The 25,816-nt window shown below is 42.4% G+C and overlaps 1 protein-coding gene across 4 annotated transcripts in view; it reads left to right on the top strand.

Annotated features, from left to right (window-relative positions):
* Positions 1-25,816, top strand: part of dnmbp (dynamin binding protein) — a 47,372-nt gene that overhangs the window by 10,445 nt on the left and 11,111 nt on the right. For 3 of the 4 annotated variants that reach the window (XM_023409085.2, XM_023409084.2, XM_023409082.2), the window contains exons 2-4: positions 2,247-2,401; positions 3,511-3,633; positions 6,368-8,614. In XM_023409085.2, coding sequence (XP_023264853.1) covers positions 2,257-2,401; positions 3,511-3,633; positions 6,368-8,614 — 2,515 coding nt within the window. In that variant the 5' untranslated portion in view covers positions 2,247-2,256. Of the gene's footprint in view, positions 1-1,135; positions 1,268-2,246; positions 2,402-3,510; positions 3,634-6,367; positions 8,615-25,816 lie in introns of those variants that run through there. The other variant, XM_023409083.2, reaches the window with a different exon arrangement.

The raw sequence follows: 25,816 nt of genomic DNA, 5'->3' as shown, positions 1-25,816 counted from the left end.
AAAACCCTATTCTCTCAGACTGATGTTACATGAATGCACAAAAATCTTTTCATTTCACATTTTATTTGTATTTGATTGTTTCATCTGTGCTTTTCTTGCTGGTTTGAAGCAGGTGGAACTCAGTTTGAACATGGTGGTATTAATACAGTAACTGAAGAAAATGTTGAAAGTTGATGAAAGTTGTAGCATGACTGTGTTTTAAGTCCATTTATTTTATTTCTCTCGTTGGTGAGATCAAAAAAGAGAAGTGGATACAGACTAAAAAGCTCTGGTCCAGACAGCCTGCCCACTGAGTTTTATCAGCTATACACTGATGATGTCTTAAACCTACTTCTTCATTGAATGGGGAACTAACTCTACGGAGATGATTAAAAAATAAATAAAATTAAACAACAAAAATAACTTAAAGAGCACAGATGATTTCAGTTAGTGGGCAGTAGTTTCCTGGAGTTGTTGAGTCACCACAAAGGAGGCGTCCAGTGATTTACTGTCATGATCTCCATGCACCAGGCAGGATTTAGCAACATTTAATGAAAATCTGATGAAAGCTGTTGGGTTGTTTACTTGTGTGATCAGGCCAGTGTCAGTCAAATCTGATTAAACTACACACATGCAGTCCCGATGAGCGAGATAAGCTGAGTGTTAAACTCTCAGTAAATAGTAACTAAATGTGTTTTTCTTAACTTTGGTTATTGCTCATTTTGTAATTTGTTCAGCGTCCAGCTTTATCTGAAGGTGATAATCAACTTTGCTCAACACTGTACAAAAAGAAAATAAACAACACTTATCATCCCGTTTAGATGGACAGACACCCTGTCAGTGCTCATTGGCTGGGGTTTCTCACTGGACACCTCCCTTTGGCTTGCATTAGTTAAAGCCTTGGCTTGGGTTTCATTTTGGCCTTAACACTGTGCGGTGTTGAGCTCACAACCTATCACACAGTGAACAGTGAACCTGCAAGTATTCCTTAAGCTTCACTGAGAAGCAAACAACTACACACACACACACACACACACACACACACACACACTCCTTCTTTTATTAATGCTGGTCATCTGTCCCCCTCTATCTACCTCCACTTCAACATCCAGGATAACCTGAGCTGTGTCTCCACCCCAGAGACTGTGGCAGTGATCTGGGATAGAGTCCTGTCCCTCTCCCCCCTCGGCTCCGTGGGCCCATTTAACAGAGGCCCCATTGACTGTGGCAAACTACAACCCTCTTCTCTCGTTTCCTGTCTCTTTCAACGTGTCCATCCCCACCTGTGGTTAGTCTGTCTCCAGATAATGATACACGAGGGCTGCTCAAATACTTATTAAATGCAATTTTTGTGTTGTTTTGTGTGTGTTTGCTCATTTTACTAATAAGTGAAGTAGTCGGCAACAGAGAACAAATTTGCACCAAGTGTTTCGTTACTGAAAGTGATGAATGCAGTTGGTTTCTTTTCGAAACCTAAGGATTCTTCCTACGCATGATTATATTCTGATTATGTTGTCGGTATCTACAAATGTATGATATCCATCTTGTTATTTATTTAGGTTGTGCATTTGTTTTATTGATCCAACTAATAGATGCAGGATTAATGAGGCTTTAGCTGCAACATGAGACGTGACCTGATGACTTCATGTTGCCTCGACTTGCTGAAATGACATGATTCATATGCTTTCATACAAAACGGAGAGTAATTAACATCAGAACAGTGGCTGAAAGCGGTGACTCGAATCATAAATGCAGCATCAAGTGACTTGACTTGACGTATGATGTGTGTGTGATATATGATATGTACTGTAAGGTGTTGCCTAATCCGGAGTGCGCGGAGCTGCAGCGACACTTAGGAAAACAGGAGAAGGATAGAGAAGTGTTGAGGAATGTTCTCCAGCCTCCTTAAGTACAGCTCTTGCTTTTGCTTTTCTCTTTCTTTTGTCTCTCCTTTCTTTTGCTGGTTTCTCACGCTCTCACTTCCCTTTTCATTTGGTGATGTTTCACGAAAGCTCTGCGAGACATTTGTTGATTTGTATGGTGAGGATTTCGAACATTGTCTCTTATTAAGAAACTGAAACACATTCCCTCATGGGAAAAAACTTTGTATTGAAATTTTCTTATTAAGGTTTTGCACTTTAAACTTTTGGCTGTTCATCTAAATTGTATATTTACTTGTCCCCATTCAGTGTAAGTTTCTATATTAATTTAAATATTAAAACATTATCTTTTAATCTCCATGTGTCTCTCTCCTTTTGCCTCTGCAGGTTATGAGTGATGGAAGCAGGGAAGGTGGTGCGTGCCGTGTTTGAGTTTCTCCCCAGCGTCTCTGAGGAGCTGCCACTCTTCACCGGTGATGTCATCGAGGTGCTCAGTGTCGTGGACGAGTTCTGGTTGCTTGGTAACAAAGATGGAGTCACAGGTAATGTGTCAGAGGTCATTAATACTCCGGATAAACCTATATGGTTGAGTAGTTCTGTTCACTGGCATTTTGGTCACCACAAAGAACTTCAGCCTGATGCAACAACTACAGGGAGAAATCTTATGGTGGGAAACTTCATCTTGGCACTTTTTCAATTCTGCTCTAAAGCCTAATTAATGTAATTATCTCTAGAGCTGCACTGATAGAACAATATCTACTAAAACTGGATCAGTACAGATTCAGCTCCCACTTGCCAAATGATGCTGTCCACCAGTGCTCTCTAAAGCTTTTCTTCTCTTCCTTTATGATTTTGTAATGCATTACAGCATACATCCATAACTGGCCACTTGTAGATGTAAGGGGGCAGGGTTTGAGGGGTACAGAAGATTAAGAATGAAACGATGTTGCCCTTCTCCAGGTCTGATAATTGAGAATTGATTGAGAATTAAATCTAATCTGAAAAGTAAGAAATAATGTACTGCTGATGGATTACTTTCAGTAAATGTCCAAAAAGTGTTATGTTCAGTCAGACGGTGCGCAGAGAAATCGCTGAAAAAACACAATGCATCCTCGGCAGAGATGTGAGCCTGAAGTGTGCATCATTGTTCCCGTGCTTCCTCTGCCCTTTAAGGGTCAAACTCTGAGAAATCCACTTATGTTTTCCAAGAGTCGAACGTCACTTAAGATGATAAAGGAAGTGCAGAGGGGAAGTGAGCGAGGGCTTGTGCAGCCGCTCCTGGAAAACACTGATCATATCAATACATCTATGACACATCGTGTTTACAGAGCCTGATGTAGCTGTCATCAAACTGCACTTTGATTCTCTCCAGATACTGATTCCAGTGCATACATGCACAGGCTAGTTGCTGATACCGACACACACCTACATGTGAGATATTCCCAAGTTATCAAACTTGGACTGGGATACTACAGCAAGATAGTAACGTGCATGTCTGTGAGTGAACATACAGTAAATGATTATAGGACATTCTGACAGAAGAAAAATTGAGGAAGCTATAACTGTCAATCATGCCATTTTCTTGAGGAAAGAGAAGTCGAGGGTGTACCTGGTTGCATGATGTCATTCAACTCTTATGTCCCGTCCTCAGGTCAGTTCCCCAGCACCTTTGTGGAAGAGGTTACCATCCCAAGCACCAAGCCTGGAGACCAACTCTACGTATGCATCAATGATTTCAGCTCAGCAGAGCCAGGCAACCTGTCTCTGAAGAGAGGTATGGACCTGCTGCCTGCACTCATACATTCAAATTTAAATCAAGACCAGATCGGTCACTATTTGTGGTCTAAAACACAAAGAATTTTGTTATCAGACCTTGAACAGGCTCTGTTATATTATTTAAATTGATGCTTTGCATATGACACCTGGATGCAACACAAGCCAGGCCTCTGTGTTTTGAATAGCACTGTTTGTAACTCTAACGGGGCGTGTTCTCTCACTCAGCTTAACGCTTCTTGTTGATGTGGCTGTGCTCAGGTAAATTGTTTGTCTCGTGTTGTAGTGCAGCTGTGTTGTGTTGGACCTCGTGACCTGACTGTCACATTGACTGTTACCTTGTCTCCACTGCCACAAACTGCAACCAACCCACTCTTGAGTTGAATGTTGCCAGTTTGGAAAAAAAAAAACACAATTTGTTTTGTTTTTTTCTTGCGCAACATTCAGTTCTAGTAGTGTCGCTTGTATTAGCTTTATGAACATAATCAATTGACATACAAGTCATACTGTAACAAAGGAAGCCCTGATTGGATTGATCACAGTGAATGGAGACAAGGTATACAGCATGTTTTTCTTTCCTTTTTTTGAAGGGAAATAACTATTTAAGAGTCTGTGCATGTTATACACATGATCAGAGAAACAGTTCTAACCCAAATGAAGGAAAACATTAGCGAAGGATCAAACCTGTTCAGTAATATCTGGTGGAGCTTCTCTTGAAAATTGAATAGGAAAAAAGAAAGGTTCCTTAATGCAGCCAGAGGAGACTGACGCCATGAAAATGAGTAAAATTTAAAGAAACCTCACTTACTGTAAGTTTTCAATAAAACCTTACATTCAGAATCAGGAACAGACACAGGTTTGCATCAGATTTTGTATCATTTGGTTTCTAGTTTTGGAGTTAATGTTAAATACGAACTGTTTGTTAACTAGCCATTAACTTAACATTGATTTGTAAAAGGAATGGTATTTTCTTATCCCTTATTTAAACTTTTTTTTTCATAAATTTCTTCTGGCAAAAGTCTACTCCTCAGTGGCGAGTCTATCATATGTTTATAAATGGAATCATCTTGTTTGGATGAAGAAAGAGATGCGTCCGTTGTGCTGTTTTAACTGTGATCAGCAAATACTGATCAAAACTTTCCTCTCATTGGTATAATCCATTTAATTAAAAAAACACTGAATGAACAAATGTGAAAATACTCACTCATCATAAATCTTAAATTGTCCGATAAGCTAATTAGTAACAATTTAGATTTTTATAGCCATCTACATGTATTTGGGCTTCTGTATAGATTTACTGCGGGATGACACGCAGCTCTCATTGATTTTATTCTTCTTTAAATTTGTAGAATTTTTGTTCTCCGGAGAAAAAACATCGGGACACACACAATGGTGACACACAACACACATGGTTAATTTCCAGAACTCCCCACTAGATGTCCCCAGATGCCAGACTGAAGCCCATAGGGACTATCTGCAGCTGGCTTACTGTTTTCTTTTCACATTCCTTAATCTTCTGACATGATTGCATCAGTTGTTGTTGTTGGGTTTTTTTTTCTGATTTTTCATTCAACAAAACTCTCAGGCATACGACACTGATGTTTGCAGCAATCCTTCACATTGGTAAAACTTTTTATTGCTGTCTTTTAATGCCATTAGAAGTGCTAGTAGTAGTCGTAGCTGTAGTTAAAGTTTTGTGAGAAGATATATTTGAATTTTGGATTAAAAATTGCTTTGAACAGAATAAAGATCTTCTATTAATTTAGTAGAACACTGCTGGTTGTGTTAAAACACATTGAGTCCACAATGGGAACTCACACTTCTGCTCTTCAGCAGCCCCTGTTATGTTAAATAATTAATCAGTAATTCATTCATTGTTCTTTTGACATTATATTTCTTACTTTATATCTTATTCCTGATTTAAACCATGATCAGATTTAGTCAATAACAATATTCCAGTATTTTCTTTTTTCATAAATAAGATACATTTCCTGGATCAGAGGGAAAATAGGAAACAGTCCCTACTGGCTGTCTGAGAGTGGAAATGTTCATTTCTAGTATGATTTTCCATGGGGGTATTGGCAGTGTTCCAGTTGTGGTCGCAGACACAATGGGAGGTGGAGCCGCAGGTCTTTGGAATGTGACCTCCATGACCAGTCGACCAGTCGACATTCTCTTGATATATTAGCAGCAGTGCCGACTCCAGTTAAGTTATTAGAATTGCAATAATGAAGGTGATCTGAAATAGCTTAGATGTCACCTTAGTGTGACCAAAGCTACTTGAGCCATTATGTCCAGTTCAGCCCCGCAGTGCAGAGTGCGCCTATGGAGCTCTCTGCCAGGATCACCTGTCTCCTCCACACAAACACAGACTCTGGACTTGCTCTTTAGTTTGCTAATTACGTAACTGGCTTAATTAGAGAATATAAACAATATACTGTAGATTGATTAGAGTAATCAATAGGGCAGCCTGTGTCTGCTTTCATTACCTTTATATGCAGAGGCATTCCTGCTTTGTCTCTCTCAGTGCCCACAGCTCCCTTCTGTTCTGTTTTGCTAAAATCACAAAGAATATGTTTCAAATGAGAATAAAACACATGCGAACAAAAACTCACTGATTTTAGAACGTGCAACTTTTTATTTAGCATTTAACTATGACTGAAAACATTTTCATTGATGTGACTCCTATCAGCATTATGAAGATTAAACGCAGTCTTTACTCTGTGTCTTTCTAGGTGATGTAGTAGTCAGAGAGGCAGGAGGGTCCATGGACCTCGGGGAAACATGGCAACGTGGCTGTAATGCCTGGGGCGTCCGTGGTCTCTTCCCCACATCGTGTGTGAAGGAGCTGAACCTTTCAGGTCGCTCCAGGCAGCTGTCTGAGCGCTCAGCTCAGGCCCAGGCTTCAGAGCTCCCACCCTATGCTCTAGGCCAGGCCCGGGCACTTATGAACCTCCATGCACAGCTTAATGAGGAGCTGGACTTCCGCGAGGGGGACTTGATCATCATCACAGGCCTGCCTGAGCCGGGCTGGTTCCAGGGGGAGCTGGAGGGCCGCAGGGGAATCTTCCCAGAGGGGTTTGTGGAGCTCCTTGCTCCCCTTCGATCGCCACAGGAGCCCGTGGACTGCCAGTATTTGAACGATGACCCTCAACAATTTAGCTACGAGGACCCTTATGATGCAGGGGAGGGCACTGAGGAGGAGGGTGTGGAAGAAGGGGAGGTTTTTCTGAGAGAGGAAGAGGAGCAAAAGGAGGATGTAGTAGAAGAAGAGGAAGAGGAGGAGGGCGGTGTCTATGGAGTGGCACTGTATGAGTTTCGGGCCATGGAGCCCGGTGAGTTGGACTTTGATGTGGGGGACCGCATACGTGTTATAAGCACGTTGGAAGACGGTTGGCTGGAGGGCGAGGTGAGAGGGCACCGGGGTATTTTTCCTCATCGTTTTGTCAAAATAGACGACGGCGGGCAGAAAACAGCGGAAGAAACAAATGTTGTCGAACCAGAGGAAGACAAGGAGAACAGCTGCTCTTCTGAATACAGCCCAGATCAGTCATGTCCCAATGGAGCAGAGGATGACCCTGACTGGAGGACGTATGAGGATCACACAGTGTGGGACCTGGATTATTTTGAGAGGACTGAGGAGCAGAGGTGGCAAAGTGAAAACAAAAGCGCCGGGGCTCAAACTAACAACCGAGCGCAGAGAGAAGGGGGTAGCAGGCCAGACTCTCAGCCTCGTAGACCTGTCGCCCCGGCACAAAGAGGGCCTGAGAGACCCAAATCCACTCCTCCAGCAAGGCCCAGACTCCCACCTCGGCCTAGCCTTCCTGCACATAGCCACAGGCAGCATGGCTCGTCTTCTCGCACAAGTCGGTCCAGCCACACAAACGGTAACACCCGGCCGTTACACTCCAAACTAACTCATAGCCTAACGCTCCCTAGCACTCGTTCTGGTTGGTCCAAAGACAGCAGGTACTACAAGAGGCCACCAGCGGACGGTGCCGCCACCAACATCAGAGGCGCCAGTCTCGGCCAGGCGTTAATTAACCTTGTCGAAGCCCATAAACAGAAGAAGCTGACTCGCCACGCTAGCGTCAGTGATGCTGATATGATGATGGGCGGCGCTGAGACACAGACGCATTCCCAGCAGACGGTGCGCGGCTACAACGGGATGATGCCAACATCCATCACCTTAGATGCCCTAGCAACCTCAGCCGGTGACTTGGAGGCCAAGCTTACCCAGCAGCTTTTTGAATTCGAGAAAAGCTTAACGACTTCGTACATTGATGCCAACATGAGCTCTGGTGCTTCAAGGGACATGTCGTCTGTCGTTGACCTGAGCCAGCAGTCCCCTATCTCACGACACTTTTCCATTCTGGAGTATAGCGATGAAAGTGATATTATCCGAGGCTCCTCGCACTCTCCGGTGTCCCAACTCTTGCAATCTAAGTCTGCCTCTTCCTCACTAGAGAGGCGTAGGACCCTCCGCCCTCCTCCCCCTCGCCCTCGAGTCCTGCGTCCCCAAGCCCCGGCTGCATACAAACCAGCCCGCCCTGCTCCACGTCCCCCTCCTCGTTGCCCGAGACAAAACGCTGCTCCTCCAACCAGCAGCCCAATCTTCTACACCCCTGACGAACCAGCTGTAAACCTTCTCGACGATATAACGGAAGGGCAGGCGGAGTTCGGCGATCTTGCAGCTGCCCAGGAACATGAAATCCAGTGCCAGCTGGAAGAAGAGAAAGAGCTGGAGAGAGAGATGGAGTTGGAGAGTCAGAGACAGAGGGAAGAGGAGGAGAGGTACCAGCTGTTGCTACGGCTGCAAGAGGTTGAGCACGACATGGAGGCATATGCGCACACGGCGGAGGAGCTCAGGGCCATGTTGGAGGAGGAGGAGGATGAGACGGCCCGCATGCAAGCCATGGAGAATCTGGAGTTCTGCAACTACACGCTGGAGACGCTGGCCCTGGAGCAGCAGCAGCTACAAGGTAAGACTGCAGGAGAGTGCATCAGGGTGGGAAAGGTGTTCTTTTGGACCTTTCATGCCTTTATTGGATAATGAACAGTATTAAGATGACAGGAACTGAAAGGAGAGAGAGATAAGGAATGACATAGTAGAAAGGTCTGGGCATTAAACCCTTAGGGCCACAATGGCATTTGGGAGTTTTATGAGTATTTACATGGACCCACAAGTGGGCTTTCTAGAGATATAGATAATGTGATAAAACTTACGGATATTGGAGACAAGGTAGATTGGATGTAACACTTAACGCTTGTTGATTTTTCCCATAGTTAGTGGTTGAATCTAAAAACTTAAAAAAACTTTAAAAAGTAGGCCAAAATCTGTTTACTAGCAAAATGGGTTAACTCTACATTGAAACAATGCCGAAGAGAAAACAAACAAAGCAGAATTTGTTATCGTTGATGTCATTGTTCATTTCTGAGGCCCCGTTGCCTGCAGGTTAGTTCATATGCAAGTCGCTGAAGACAAAATGTAATATAACAGGAATCTAAAAATGAGACATCAGTACTTACCAGATTTCCTCTCTGACTTGTTCTCTGATTCCTCTGAAACACTGTTTCCTTGTTTACTGCCCACAATGATCAGGAGGATTGTGTATTTAATATATATTTATTTGTGTGTGTGTGTTTGTGTGTGTGTGTGTGTGTGTGTGTGTGTGTGTGTGTGTGTGTGTGTGTTTGTGTGCGTGCGTGTGCATTTGCTTTTTTTCTGTACATTGTTAATGTTGAAAAGTACTCAGTTAGGTCTGAGTTGAATTATGTTTAGAGGTATTAATAGTTAACAGCTTTTACATCTCATCTAGTTTGACTGATTTCTAGTTTACTGCATTATTTTCTTTGACTACAGTTGAACCCCAGAATTAAAGGCAAACATTATTTCTGTAAAATACAGTGGATTATTAGAATTCACACAATACATCAAAAACGGCCATTATAAACCTTCTATTGAATGTGAGGATTCAGTTGCAGGTTTGCTTTAACAAAGGTATTGCAGATTTTTTTTTAACCCATTATACTTTCATCAATCTTTCTACATGTAATTGATTAATTGGGCTGATACAGTAAATTCCTAAATTTTTCCCTGACATACAAATATATATCTGATACTTCTTGTACCACAATCAGCCAAAGCTAATTGGCTCGGATTTGTTGTTGCCAGCTCACGCTATCTGGGTGCTCAGTGCTGTCCTTGGAAGCCCAACACTTTTTCACATAGGTACGAGGTACATTCCTGCACACAGTGAGAGGGTAAGCAGTGCACATGGGCCTCCGTCTCTTTTTCCACTCTCTGTCTCTCTTACTCCCTCGTTCACATCCCTCAGACTTTCTTCACTCTGCGCCTTTCATCATCTCCCTCCATTATCTGGAGTAAGGAGACTGAAGACAGCGTGGGTGTGGGTTTTGGGATTTTTCGACGGACAGATTATGTCCCACTTTAGAGCAGGACCCAAAGTGTGGTTGTGGCGTGCTGTGACATGGCCCGTGGCACGCCTCTCCACACTGTTTGGACTGGCTTGGGAGGCCGGGTCCAGCAGAGCGACAGGTAGGCTTGAACTAAACATGGTGTTTGACGGGTTATTTGTCAGACTCATGTGCTGTTTGACAGTCACTGTTGTGTTGACGGAGTATTATTGCAGTTGCTCATAGCTACAGCTGCACTTCGATTGGGTCACAGCAGCGGTTGGTAATTTAGTGCCTTGCTTAAGGGCGTTGGCAGTGATCATGGGGAATGTTTCAAATGGACTTTTCCCCTAAGGATTCCACTTCTTCGTGAGAGAAGCAGGGTGGAAATATGAAAACTGTAATCCATTTTACAATTTTTGACTTTTCATTTTTGAAAGGAGAAACTCCCTGAACATGTGTCACAAAAACAGACAGGATGTTATCAATATCACCCACTCATGCTTTACTTATTGGTTCTGGATCAATAAACTGCTCATTTCCAATCTGCACATGCTACTTGGTGTTGGATGTGCTTGCATCAACTTTCTGACAGCAGAGCTCACTATTTCTCTCTGTCAAAGACACACACACACACACACACACACACACACACACACACACACACATACAAACGTCTTCATTCATCTAGAAGCTTTCAGTCTAATCACTGCCATTCACAGAAACAACCAGGCTGCTTTGTAATGTTAATGTTTCTCATTTTACACTTTGCTCCAGGTTTGAGTTTCATGCCTATTAAAGAAATTCTAATTGTATTTTCTTTTTAATTTACAAAGTTTCTCACAGTGTTTGTTTAGACTCATCTCACTAAAGAAATCTGATACTATGAGATTGGTTGCTTATTATACTATACACTAATGATGAGTAAATATCTGTGTTTATTGTTTGTGCTTTTGTTGCATTCAAATGACTCATGTCCTGTTAGATTTTATCTGTCACTCTCCGATGCTCATCAGCAGGTATATCCATGATCTTTATGTCTGTCAATGAGAGGAATCAGCCCGAGGGCAAGAACAGGTTACATTGGCTGCATGTGCCTCTCAGGGTTATGCAAAAAACAAACAAACATAGTTTCCATTCACTCATCCACTATAGGAATTTTCCCACCCTGCTTTCACAGGATTAAATTTAAATATTCAGTCTCAGGTTCTCCTTTGATATTTGCCACACTGTTAGATGTGGGAATGGACAAAGATGGTGACATGATTGGTAGCTGAGATTCAGCAGCTGGAAAGGATAAAAAGCCAAGAACACGGCCATTGCAATACGTTTGATATGGTAATTATCAGCACATTAGTCGGACACAAAAGCTTTCAGCAGGACGATTAAGTGTCCCTTTCTTTTTTGCCTTTAACGCTTAGCTCACAGAAAGGTGTGTATACTGTATATCAAGCATAGTCTCAGGATCTTTGTTTCAAAAAATGTGTTTGTCATCCTATCGCTATGTGTGCACACACACATACAGACACACACACTCACCCAGGAGTGAGTGTTTTTTCGTGCTTTTGCAGGGTGTGTTCCTGAGCTTGACGTTTCAGAGACAATGGCAGCTTATTATTACAAGGCAGGGAGTAGCTTCAACACTGAGCTCACTTTGCCTGCACTTAGCTGTGCAGAGGCCCATTCAAAATCCTCATAGAAACTTAAGGACACTAAATACTAGAGCTCAAAGAAAGAAATCTCAGAAAGAATCAATCTCATACTGCACGTACTCAGTTTGATTCTTCATTTTGGTGTTCTGTATCTTAAAAACTGAAATCTTAAATATCTTAAAAGGTTCGGTTTATTTTGAATTACTTGCATGCAGTATATATCACAGCAAACTGATGTTACAAATTACTGTGACAAACTACATCTGACGAAACTTCACAATATGACTTCAATAACTGATTTAGTTAGAGTTGTTTCACAATTGCTCAGGAGCTTTTATTTTGGACAACCACATTTTGCAAAATCCATCACAATGCAATCAATGTCAGTGAACTAGGATGTGGACTTACTGCACAGTCCTACATGGCTTTGTTAAAGCGTGTGTGGTGACACTTTCAATATAGAGTTTCATTGGACAAACCTTCAGCTGAAACTTGACAGAAAGTAAAAAAAAAATCTCATTTTGATGGAAATGGAATTATGAAACATATTGTGCTATATTTGTGTAGCAGCGGCTGGCCAGATATGCATGTAAGTGCATCATATCATGGCTGATATCAGTTGGGTCATATAATTCGCTGAAGCCTTTGTTGGCGTTTAAAACGGGCATGGTGGCGGAGCCCTCTTTTTCTCACACACCATCTCCGACATCTCCACCTCTTTTCTTCTTTAAGCTCTTCGACCTTCAGCCTGCTTTAATTCTTTAAACCCACTATTAAAATACATCCCTCAGCTTTTATGACACCACAGCCGGATCTGTTTAACACTGTTTTCAGGATCCGTTTCAGCTTCAGGTTTCCCTCAGTCAGCCTTACAAACTGGGAGACTTCTAGGCTGCAGACGGCTTGATATATGACCTTATCCCTGGACATCACACCACTTGTTCTTGATGTGCAGGATGTCGGTTAATAGCTAGACAGCTTCATTTACATAAACTAACACAGCCAAGGAGAGGAATGCTGCATTTGACATTCCTACCGTTGACACATGTACACAAGCACACAGTTTCGGTCGTGTGCTGCTACTGAAAGATGAGATGTTGGGCACTGATAATTAAACAGCCTTACATAAGAATAGAACAATGTCTAAAACAGATTTCTGTGCTCAGCCTTACCTTGCGAAACTCTTAAAAAAAAATGTGCATCTTAATTCTTTGCAGTAACATAAAGTAGCATTTTCTTTACAAAAACTATTTACATAGGATTTACATAGACTGATTGAAGCTTTTTTATTGAAGTAAGGAGCTTCTTACTTTTCTCACCAGTAAGTTTCTAATTCCCTGCTTTTGTTTTTTTTTTAACATCCTCATATTTGATTTCCTGGTTTGTGATAGGGTTCATCTTGGCTGGACTAACTTGACACCAGTTTAACCAAACATTGCACTGGATTTTATTCTATTCTAAACAAAAAAAACCTATTCAGAGGACAACAACGTGCCAACTTCTAATAATAATTTAGATTGTTTGGGTTGATGGTAAATTGATACTATCCCACATGTGTGTGTGTGTGTGTGTGTGTGTGTGTGTGTGTGTGTGTGTGCCTGTGTGTATCACGTGCATTTTGAGTGTATGCAAAGTTCTTTAAACCTGTCCCCTTTAGTGCTTGCCTCTTTCATGGAGAGTTAAGGGGGGAGGGATATATTATACTCCAGCTTTATGAATAGGCCTGAGTTTTTTCTCACACTAAAAGATCGTGTCTCTTCAGAGAGTGGGGACAGTCTCCAACAATAGCTCATTGTACACACCAGCAGCTACTTTTTCAGTAGCTGCTCTGGCATAATCAGGTTGTGTTCTCTTGAAAACATTTCCCTCTGCACACTCATTTACTCGCTTGAAATATCTAAATATAATAACTATCTTTAGTTCTTTTACTTTCACTTCTTTTCTACTTCACACTCTTTCAATCAGTCATTACCTCAATAGAAAAGTGCTCCTCCCTGAAATGTAGGACAAAGTCAAAGTTCTGGACTGAGGTCAGTTTCAGTTTACCCACAAATGCCATGGCCTTTGGACCAGTGTTGAAAGTTAGAATAGGAAAGTTAGAACTGGTTGTACACAGACAGGAATGAGGTTTATCATTGCTGTTGTGACTGCGGCCAGCATGAATCGCCTGGTGAACATAGCAGTGTCGGGAAAGAGCAAAAACAAAGCAAACAGGATACATGGAAGGATGAAGGATTGTTTGTGGCAGTGGAAAACACATTTGGTGCCAAAGTGAAGTGAAGTTAGTCCCCATACGCCATCAAAGAAAATCTCCTGGCAGACTGTTTTCCTGCAAACAGAGGTACTAGCCAATTGAAACAATGGGAGGGGCTATTGGGCTAATCCTCCACTCATGTGACTCCACTGAATCATTAACCCAAGGAGGCCCCTCCTTCAATAACCCTACCCCCCCTTTCCTTCCACGATTCGCTGAGACGGCTGTGGGGAGGGTGTGATTCAGTTACACTGTGGGCTGGGAGGTGCTTGGGCCAGGCAGTCCTGCTGAAGCAGTGGAGAGGAGACATAGAAAACAAGTGGGAGAGTTACAGACAATATGCCTGACAGGTGGAGTCTCCCACAACGCTTTGTTATGGAATGCAGGACTTTGGAAAGAGAGAGTAAGCCCCGTTGAACAAGAAACTGTATCAGCACCTGGTAGGCTGATTTAAGCAGCAAGAGCCATGAAGAGCCCGGTGGTTTATGGCAATCCAGTCATGTTTGGTCCAGTGGATTGGAACTATGCAGCTGCTGCCACGGTAAGGAGAGGGAAGAGCGTGGAGGAGCTGGGGGATGCTGGCTGGGCCAGAGAGAGGGAGAGGATGGCCCATTTGCAACAGATACAACAACTACAGCATCTGCAGCTTCAGCAGCAACAGGTTGGATATCCTGGGTACGGAGTAGTTCCTCCTGGCCACCCACAGGGACCAGTCATGGTGCCAAGTCCTGGTGACCCACTTCCAGCTCCAGGCTGCCCAATGCCAGTACATGGCGGCATGATGATGCCTGTAGGTGGGCCAGTGCCACCTCCAGTGCATGTGCCAGCTCCATGGCCAGTACAATGGGGGGACCAAGCCCAAATTAGACAGGCCAATGTCTGCCAACAACCCAACTGGGAGTATGATGACCGGCACAAGGCAGCCTTTAAAGACAAGAAACCTCAAGGCCAGGACATTTACTTCCATCCTGGCTCAGAGGATGGTCACCTAGACATTAGGGTATCTGAATGGAAAGGTAAAAACTGTTTCTACCAGGGCCCAGAGAATTACAGTCACCAGGACTACAGCAGAGTGCCACAAGAAAAAGAGAATAATGACTTCAGAACTCATGAGGGGTATGGTAAACTGGACGAGGACCGAAGAAGAAGGGAAGATTGGGTTCGAGAGAATGACCATAGCTCTGAGCGTTACGATTATAGGAGTCACAGAGACTTGGAGGAGTATGATCATAAAGACAAATACAAGTACAGAGATCATTATGACAGGAAATACAATGAACGCTACAACGACAGAGAGCAGCAATATTATGACAGCAGGAAACACCCAAAGCATGATCCCAGAGAGCATGACAGTTACAATAGTGAGTATGAAGACTACCATGATCATAAAGACACTAATGCTCACAGAGACAATTACAGGGACGGTGATCACTACTATGACCATGACAGGGACTACTATGACTCTAAAGAGAGTCATTGCTCCAGAGAAAAAGAATACTACCAACGTAGAGATGACGACCGCTTCTATGATGAACGAAGACGCAGGGACATTACCATGACCGGCGTGCAGAGGATCGATATGACCGCAGAGAAGATATCAGCAAATACAGGGATGCCTACAATCCAAGGGGTGAGGACACTTACACTAGTAAAAGAAGGGGCCAGTATGACTATGAACTTGATGAACATGGTGGTTACAGGGAGAGAGACCATTATAACAGGTACAAAGATACAGATGATGACAGGAGAGATGAGCACTACGACCAGAGAAGGAGGGACAACTACAAAGCCAGGGAGCATTATGAGCGAAGGGATGTGGACCACTACGACCATGAGAATGACGACCGCTACGGATCCAGAAAAGAAGGGGAACGTTCCCACCACAAGCCCAGAGACAGATATCGAGATTTACGTTCAATATCCGTAGATTCGCGATATGAGGAATACATTAAAAAAGATCGCAAGACCCACTGCGAGGAATGGGTTGAGGAGCAGAACCAGAAGCTGGCGCTCAGGGAGATGCACTCTTTTGAGGATCCTGTTATATACCGGCACAGTGACGAGCTGGAAAAGGGATACGAGTCCAGCGCTGGGAGCATAGGTTCAAGACGGGGTCGCAAGCCTGTTTATTATGTGGGCTCGCTAGATCGGAACAGCTTCTACAGGAAGACAGCTCCGAGCTCCCTGCAAAAGTCCCAGTTTGCCACCACCAGGAAACAAAAACAAGGTAAACACCAGGATATTGTCATGTGAGAGAAGGTACTCCACTTCCTGTGTTTACACGGAATGAGGTACCTAGAGTACGTCTGTGTGATCATTTCTAAATCTGATTGTGGGAGGGTCGATACCTCTCTGCAATTCATCAACAGTAAGATGAAAGGCTCAGGTACAACTCATCCTCGCTAAACACATCTTGAAAAACAAAAGAGGACACATGCTTTGAAAGTGTTCTTGCCGTTCCCAACCCGTGTAGATGAAACGGGGTGGAGAGGTCGACCGTCTCCAGTGTCTCAAATCTTGTCATTGGTGACCTCCAGAGGTGCTCTTCTAATCAATGGTGGGGGTTTCAAAGTGCTGACTAGCCAGAGTCACCTACTCAGAAAGTGTGTGCTGGAGCCTGTGTGTGTGTGTGTGTGTGTGTGTGTGTGTGTGTGTGTGTGTGTGTGTGTGTGTGTCACTGCCGCCTATCTCACAAGAAAATGTGTTGTCAGGTATTTATAGGTGGAAGAACCTGAAGAACAGGTTTTGAGGGTTCTTGGTTTTTGTTTTCTCTGTCATTCCTTCAGTCTGTGGGTTTTCCTGTTTGCTGCCATATTCTGCATCACTGATGCCATATGGACCCATAACCAGTCTGGTCAGTTCTTGACTGAAAGGTCTGTCTTTTCCTGTCTTGGTTGTTTTCTTCAGACAGGGATCACATAGAAACTCACTACATAAAGCAACAGAATCCATGGCGACTGAGGTGCCTCTCTTTTAGTGTAATATCTAGTATATTGCGTATACAAACTCTTGCTAAAATAACTTTTAAAATGATAAATAAATAATAGGACTTTGTGATTGTGAGACATGTGAGACACAAATAGAGTGAAGGAAAGGCGTACCTTTATAAAACCATACAATCTATGGCTGGCTGTCATTTGAAAATGTTCAATCTTATGATTCAGTTGGGGTAAAAGTAGGAAAACAAAACCTTCCGTCATTTCACCACTTGTAGAGGAAGTTTAGGGTAATTTAATTTAGTTTATGTTTTAACTCGCTTTTAATTTAAAAAAAAAAAAAAAAACAGTGCAATGCATCAGTGTTGAAAGAACAACTTTGCCCACATAAAACACAGTCTAAAGTCAGAAAGCCTCACTGGTTAAGTTCAGAAAACATCTGATCAGTTATATTTGCCCAAGACTTCTAATTTTTAATACTTAATGCTGAATACACATTTGGGTCAGTACTTAAAAAATATCAAGGTTAAATACACAGCCCTGTTAAAATCACCTGTGAGTGGGAATGGTCAAAGTGGACCGAGTTGTTTGACAAACGTGACCATGGGGGTGTAGGGCTGATTTAAGATTCACTTGTGTTTACCGATAAACAGTCAAAGCCTTTAAACAAACAGCAGCTAATACAACATCAGAGTTGGTGTGTTTGTTTGTGTGTGTGTGTGTGTGTGTGTGTGTGTGTGTGCAAGTGTGTTTCATGAGGAACTGAAGAAAGAGAGAGCACTCCTCTGGCTCAATTCATTGTGTCTGAGAAGAAGCAGGTGGTGCCCCACGACCCCTCCCCCAGTCACCTAGAAACACACACACACACACACACACACACACACACACACACACACACACACACACACACATCGGCTCCCCACCCCACATCAATTTCTGGAGTCCAAGTATTAATCCCTAGCGTCAGCATGGTGAGTGGATGGCGGGGGTCTGTCTGGTGCCAGGCGGTGGCCAGCACTGGCCTGACTCCTTAACTGCAGGACTAGACACACTCAGTGTGTACGTGTGTGTGTGTGTGTGTGTGTGTGTGTGTGTGTGTGTGTGTGTGTGTGTGTGTGTGTGTGTGTTACAGAGACCCTTGGAGGCTTATTGGAGAGATGACGCCATTTTTCAAAACACACACACATGCACGCTTACAGCCGCAGCGTCTTGTCATCCGTTAATCTTGTTAAACTGTTTCAGCCCGGTCAGGGGTTTGCCCTGAGTAAAAGCATTTGATTGCAGGGCTAAAAACATTAGACCATCTTGTTACAGTGCTTATTGGGCTTACGCTGTGATTCAGTGACATTGAGGTGATGGCCGAGGCTTTTCGAGGTGGGCCTTAAGCATGTATAAGGGCCTTTGTTCTCTGTAATCCAGCATTAGATAAACAGCAGCTGGTAATCAATGTTTCAGCTGACATACATGTAGCTTTTACAGTTGTAGCTCTAGTTGTAGTTTGTATTATGAACTTTATGTGTGTGTCTGTGTGTGCGTGTGCTGAGGGCAACATGATTGGCAAAACATGTTTTTTGAAGGAATAAATAGCTCAGTTCATGTTGAACCTATTTCATTTTGGAAACAAATTGAATTATGAAATAGTTGTAGGCATAAGAGTCCACAATGATTTTCTTTCATGGTTGAACTTTTGAACCTCTCTTCTGCTGTATCTACAGTGTTTGCGAGTGAGTAATGTGTCGTCATCCAGCTATGATCATGCAGCGTATGCTGTGTTGTCCTCTGTAATCCTTGAGCAGTCACTACCATTGGTGGTCAGGGGGATGGAGGTGGAGTAGTGGGGGGTTAGGAGTTAAGACAGGAAATCTTTGGGCAAGATTTCAAATCGGCTGACAACATCGCCCTAAAGACGTCTTATCTCACTGCTGGCGAGGCGAAAAGTCACTTTGCAAAAAAAAAAATGATTGAGCTCACCAGTCCAAAAGTCTGCATGAGTCACACTGACTTGCTGTCAACGCTTTTCTTTTTTGGTTCATCCTGGGCGCTCCTTCAGTCATCATGCAAGCGTCATCAGCATTTATTATTTGAAGATTTCCAACTGCAGTGATGTTTTGAATTTCACAACAGTCCTCGTTCAATCATAGTGGAAGAAGCTTTTAGATATTTCACAAGGAATTTTAAGTAACTGCAGCGGATCAGTGTTCAAAACTCCTGCATGCTTTAGGTCCAGGTTAGAGGATGCTACTGGTACCTATATATACATAACAAGACCTATGTCATTTGTACTTTTTTCAGATAGAGACGTATGGGAAAACACAGAAAAAATGATCTTTGACCTTGTGGGCTTTCCTTTTCTCATCGGGACTGGTTTACTGTTGATAAAGCCAAGTTTTACAGCCGGTTTACATGGTTGTCACACCTCATGTGAGTGTGATACAATCATGTGTGAGGTGCAGTTGAACTCTGAGCCAGACTGACATTTAAGTTCCATAACTGAATTCAAACACTTGCTGCCTCTTAGATGAATGCATTTGTTTGTTTTTTTTCTGATGTGATTAAGCTCCATGAACTCAGAGAGACACTGTCATTCTCCCAGTCTTTTGCTCCGACTACTCCTCTCAACACTAAGCTCTATTGTCAGTGAGCATTTGTCCCTGACAAATGTCCGTTGTTGGTGTATCACAGTCTGATAAACAAACTTAAACAAATGAACTTGTTTGAATGTAAATTTGTGATAAAGGATACCACGCTTGTTATTTTTTTGTGTGTGTACAAATTGACACAGTGGTTACAGTTGATTAGCTTAGGGGACTAATTCATTTACATATTCACACGTAGAGTGATTTTTTTTACTGTCCTCTGTGGTAAAATGATAAAGACTCTTTCTTGTTAATAAATAAGGGCGTCAGTGCTGAACAAAGCCATCAGTGTAGTATTTCTCTTAGATTTACTTGTTGTATTTCCAGTATCGGTTTATGTATCCCATCAAATATGTTAGAGGGTGTTTACCTCTGTCATTTACTGCAATAATACATTTAATGTCAGGTTGTTTTTTGAGTAATATAAAGAAATCACCCAGCTATTTTTTGTGTGTAGAGTGCAGTGTAAAGAACAGCATAACGTAATTCTCTTACTTAGTTGTGGGAAAACTCATACGGCCCCAGGCAGGTCTCTGTCTTTACTTGTCCTGCAATTAACAACAGATAGAATCCTGAAAATTCAGTCATCTCAAAATAACCAGGCAGTTCTCACACAGGGAAACTAAAGGTTTTAGTCTATTCTATGTATAAAATGGCCATATAAAAACTGAGAAAATGTCACAGTTTTTCCTTAGCATTTGGATCTATGACCACTTTAAATTATTTTAAATGGCTTCTTTTACTATAGCGTTGTGCCGCTGAAGCACCTGTGAGACTCTCTGTGGTCTTCTTTTCCATTAACTTGAAGACAGTGGAGCTTTTTTGTTGGAATAGGCCCCTCAGTTAATGGTTCTGGTTCCTCCTAAAGCTCGCGCTGCACATATGCAAAACCGATGGTCTCTTGAAGTAATTGGATATTGTTCATCATAGAAATGAGACAAAATGAGAAATTCCAAGGAAGCCAGAGATCGCAGTGTTCGTCCTATTTGCAGCGCAACATTGAAGCATCTCATTTATTCAACTTGTTAATTAGATTGTAGCCTCCTCCACCTGGAAACCAGCAGAGCTGCACGTCATTGTGTGACCGATAGTGGACACTAAACTGTGGCTGTAATTACCAAGAATTCAAAACAATGGTACATAGAGGTTGCTGTGAGATTTTGCCAGGGACAGGAATGTGACCCTCTGACATTTGACCCTAAAAGAGATAAACAGGAAGGTATGTAACTGAATAAACTCCCTTATGTCCATCCTTCAAGCGACGTTTACATGGTACCACACATGGTGGTTCAAATCAAAACAAAGGGATGAGGATGTAACCAAATATAAGCTCTTGTGTATATAGATCATTGGATGATTCACAGAGATTTTGTTTGTGTCGACAGAGAAATGTAACTGTGGTTAAGTTTTACACAAACACTAGTTCTTCCTTTTCCCCTAAAACACAAAGTTAATGTGTGCAAGCGCCACATTATAAGGGACTTTAAAAGTCTTGCTGATATTTACACTGCCTGTCCTGGCATTGTTTTCTTATGTAAGTTACCGCCGTCATGGATTTTTTCTTATAATATATCCAGTAATAATTGCAAGTCACGGCTCGTTGCAGGTTGTTAGGTAAATATTGTTGGCATTTCTCAGAGTCTGGGAGCTTGTATGAAGTTAATCTCAAGTAGATTCATGTCCCAACTGAGCACCCACACACACATTCCCACACACACACACACACGCACACACACACACACACACACACACACACACATATTCACATGGAGAGTTGTCCATGTGATCGTTTGAGCAAAGCCACTCCCTGCTCTCTAAAAACTTGGCTTGATATGAGGAGGGCCCCCGCTATTCTTGTTGCCCTGGCGACTGTGCATTCTGCTGTGAACTTTGGAGCAGAAAGCACACAGCACTGATTGTGTCTGACCTCAGAGCGCTCGGTGCAGGGCAAACTTTTTTTTTTGACTTTGCATGGCTATTAGTGCAGCACGTTGACTGTAGACGGTGAATTCAGAGAAGTGTTACATGAAAACTGGTTTTGCTGCAGTTGTGCAAAAGAGATAAATCTTATAAAGAGAGAAAAAGAAAGAATATTCTTGTGTTTTTAGATCATGTATATATATATATATATATATATTATTGGAAATATCCTTAAATATCCTAAACTTGGGAAGACTAATGGGTATATGTTGTATCTAAGTCTCATCATTTTTGATAGATTTCAGCCTGTCAGAGGAGGAGCCTGGTCAGGTGTCAGCAGATTGTGAAACATGAAACAGACCCATCACAGAACTGGACCTGACTTGAATGGCTCTATTCTTCTTTAGTATAACTCCCAATAGACGTTCAAGTAGCTAAATGTGAGTTCATGAGTCATAGCAACTCAAAAAAAAGGATTAGATCCATTGGAAAAGCAACATTAGAACTCAAAGGAGGCAAAACCAGAGCGGCCATTCTCTGACTCTTCACAACAAATACATCAAGATCTGAAATATGAAACTACAATAAGATCATTAAGTCTTGTGACAACTGATAGTTTCAGTATCATAGGCATTAACATGATGTACAGAGATCAACATGTGTATTGAGGATAGATAATGTAACATTGTAACTTTAAAAGGCAAAGATAAAGGCTGGTGAAGCATGAGGCTCACAACAGGTAAACTGTGTTCACATTAGAGAAGTGACAAACTAAAGTATACTCCAATCAGACGGCATGCAGATAAAAACCTTTGATTTTTGAGTGTGCTGCTGATGCACACTATTCTCCCACAATGCAATGTACGAAGGAAATGGAGGGGCTTGCTCACAGATGGAAAAAATGAATAAATTGTGGGTGGCTCGTGAAACAATGCCAAAAAAATAGAGAAAACAAAACAGTAAAAAAAAGTAATAAAACTTAGGAATTTTTTTTTTCATTGTCTCCTTGTGAAGTTCAGTTGGCCGTAACATATGACTCACATCCAACTTCACATGTTTCGTATCATTTCCTGTGAGTATAGAACGGCGAAGTATGTGGATATTTTTGTTTACTAGCACAGTGTAATATGAAGGATGGTACGTAATCTGGATTTGGGACACCTGTTCTGTGAGTCCAGCTCCAGGTTTTAATGTCTGCCAGAGTGGTGGTCCTCCCTGGTGTGTGTGTGTGTGTCTGTGTCTGTGTGTGTGTAATCACAGTGGGTTCCCATCCATTCTCATGGTAATTGGAACTCTGGAATGGAGTTGTTGCAGCAGGACGCACAGTCCTCCACAAGGCTCAGGAGCTGGACTTCAGATTGACAATGGACTATCTTAGAATGGATGGCGTTGTTTGAACCATCATGTGTGTGTGTGTGTGTGGAGAGAGAGAGGAGGGGCGTGTTTGTTTTTGAAGGGGTTTGAAGAAAGTTGTGAGCAGCAGGTGGGTGACGCCTCATCATCTTCTCCGTTCTCCCCTTTGCTCTCCTTTCTCTCTCTCTCTCTGTACGAGGCAGTGAAAATGTAGAGGCTTGGAGGGCGTCAGTGAATTCTAGGGAAAGTGTTTCTTCTGATGTTTGTTTTTACAGGAAGGCTGATAAAGGACTGTAAAATTAAATCTGCAATTATCAACATGCCATTCTTTGATCTTTTTTTTTTTTTTTTTTTGCCTAGTGATACCCAGGGATTCATCTCATAAACCCTCCAGTCACAGTCTCACTAATCTTTTGGAAAGCTTATTTTCTCACTGAGCTGTCATTTGTTTGCTCGAGCTGATATCCACTACTTTGTTTTAGTCAAACCCTTGATGACCCGTGCTAATATATCTGCTGTGACTGTGACTGTAGTCATACTGGGTGTCTGAAGATAGGAGGCGAGGCGTAGTGGGAGATGATGTCTGGTTTGTGTCATTTTATGTTGCCATAAAATACACTCCCTGTTGTGACAGACCCAGATCAGTCTGCTTAGTGCGAGCTTAGTGTTGAACATGATTCATAAGGAGTTGGGTAAGGATAAAGAGCTGGTTTCAACTTAAAACCATTTACTAAATTTTTAAGGCTCCTGTTTTAAGAAGCAGGTTTGCCAAAGTCTCTGGATAACTTAACTGAGTAAATCCAAACCTCCCCAAATCTGGAACATGGACTGAGTTTAAAATGAGCTATTCCAGGTTTTACTCTGCAAAGATATATGAGATTCTCTGACTGTGCTGTTTTTTTGGAAACCGGCCCCTGCCCCTGCTCTACTCCACAGTATTGATTCCACCTGTTGAAGCCTGTGACTTAAGGCTGGGAGTTTGTGTTCAAGTGAGGCTTGAGTAGGGCAAAAAGATACACATTGTCTGATTATCTTTTACCACTTTGAAACAAACAGTCCACCAGGTTGCTTCAACATTTGTTGACTGCATTTATTGTGGGTTTTCTACATTTCCTCAAGCTTGTGCAAGTACATTTGTTAACATTGAAGCCTTAACAGAAAGTTTTTCCTGCACAGACGTTGTCTTTAGGGTTTTTGCTGTTTACATTTGTGTTCTTGTATATGCTGAGGCTTTCTTTTCAGTGAAGCAGCTCAGTTTTTGCTCCACAGAGAGCAATAAAAACCAAGGTCATTCTGTAGGACCTGTCAGAAAAAGGGTACATTAAGATTCGGATGACAGCTAATTAGTAACGGAATCAGAATCAATTAAAAGACTTTTTCAGTTCCTTTCTGCATTACGGGTGGACAGGGAGAAAAGACACAGAGTGAAGGAAGGGAATCAAAGGAGCACAGTTCTCCTGCCTTCATTAACCCAATTAATCCATAACCCTGTACATTTCAACAGAGTACACAGGCAATCTCTTTGTTTTATTTTCCAAACTCTCTAATATGTGGAACCAGGTCAGCGTTTGAATGTAACTCATTTATTAACCCTCATGCTGCCAGATCTCTGTACAGACACCCATAACCCCCTGCAGAGTCATGGCCCCTCTTTCCCCCCCGTTTTTCTCACCATAATATTGATTACACTAAAATGTATTTCTTCCGTGTCGCTCTAATTCTTTATGTGTGTGTGTCTGAGTCTACTGTATAGAGCTAAGGCTTACTGTGTGCTGTACAAGGGCCAAACGCATCCAGATCTATACAAACACTTCACCCTCCTCCCTTTATGCTGAGGTGAGGCTGTAAGAACAGCACTGCCATTTTTTGGTCGGTTTAATTAAGAGTGATGGATACTGTTGAGTTTTTTTTTTTGTATAATTACTTCACACATTTGGTCCTCTATCCCTCACATTATTGCAGATATTGAATTGGTTAGCAATCAACAGGTGCTAAAAATCGGCCTGCAGCTAGACAGTAATGAAGTGACAGCTGACTGGACTTAATCGACAGGGAAATGAGCTGGCCTGAGTTCTGCTCAGAGATTTTCTGACTTTGGGGACTCAAGCAACAGCTGGGAATAAAATTCATAGAGCAATAATTCGAAAACTAGTTTGACTATTTGAATTTGCTGGCCTCGTACCACGATGAGGTTTTTAACAGCAGGTTGTTGTTTGCACTGAGTAATTAGTCTCTCTGATCGCTGGCATTCATTCACAGGTGTGTGTGATTCACTGATACTAAGTGTTTGTTGTACGGGTGTTGGCTGGGTGACACCTGACCGTATGAGCTCCTGTGATTTAGTGTTTGGTCATTTATAGAACATCATTTCTCTCAAATTCAGTTGTAAGATATAGAATACTTTGGAATAAATTCTCAATCGCCAACTGATGAATTGCAGCTTTGCTTTACGTTAGATTGTAAATGAACAGTGAGTGTGTGTATGTGTGTGTGTCTGTCTGTCTTGCAGTCATGCAAATGTGTTTGATGCCTGTACTCTCTTTATAATACTTCACAGAACAATTAACAGTGGAATTCCAAAGAAGTGGGTCAAAACATGGTCATGCAGCTTCGCATGTTGCTTTTTATGGAAATAGCCACGTATTTAAGCATGTGAAGTGGAGCATATGATGTGTGTGTGTGTGTGTGTGTGTGTGTGTGCGTGCGTGTGTGCGTGTGTGTGTGTAGAGGATCAAACGTGGGAATGAGCCGATTGATTCCAATTAAATTCTGAATCTTTTGTTGTCAGTGTCTCTTTGTATTGTGCTGCCGCTCTGACTTTTGAAACCCATCAGCGAACTACTTTCTCACCAGGGGGAAATGGTGGTGGTGATGGGGGGGGGTGCTGGCCGTCGTCAGAGCAGCAGCAATGGATGCTGCAGAGGGTACATGGTGCAAGCGGTGAGAAAAGCTCCTTTGAGTTGAGCTTTAGCCAAGTCACGTGAAAAGAGAGAGAGAGAGAGAGAGAGAGAGGGTG

The sequence above is a fragment of the Seriola lalandi genome, unplaced genomic scaffold (genome assembly GCF_002814215.2).
Source record: "Seriola lalandi dorsalis isolate HSWRI2012SDOR001 ecotype SW California unplaced genomic scaffold, Sedor1 jcf7180002054383, whole genome shotgun sequence".
NCBI lineage: Eukaryota > Metazoa > Chordata > Actinopteri > Carangiformes > Carangidae > Seriola > Seriola lalandi.
This window is presented reverse-complemented; position numbering and strand designations above follow the sequence as displayed.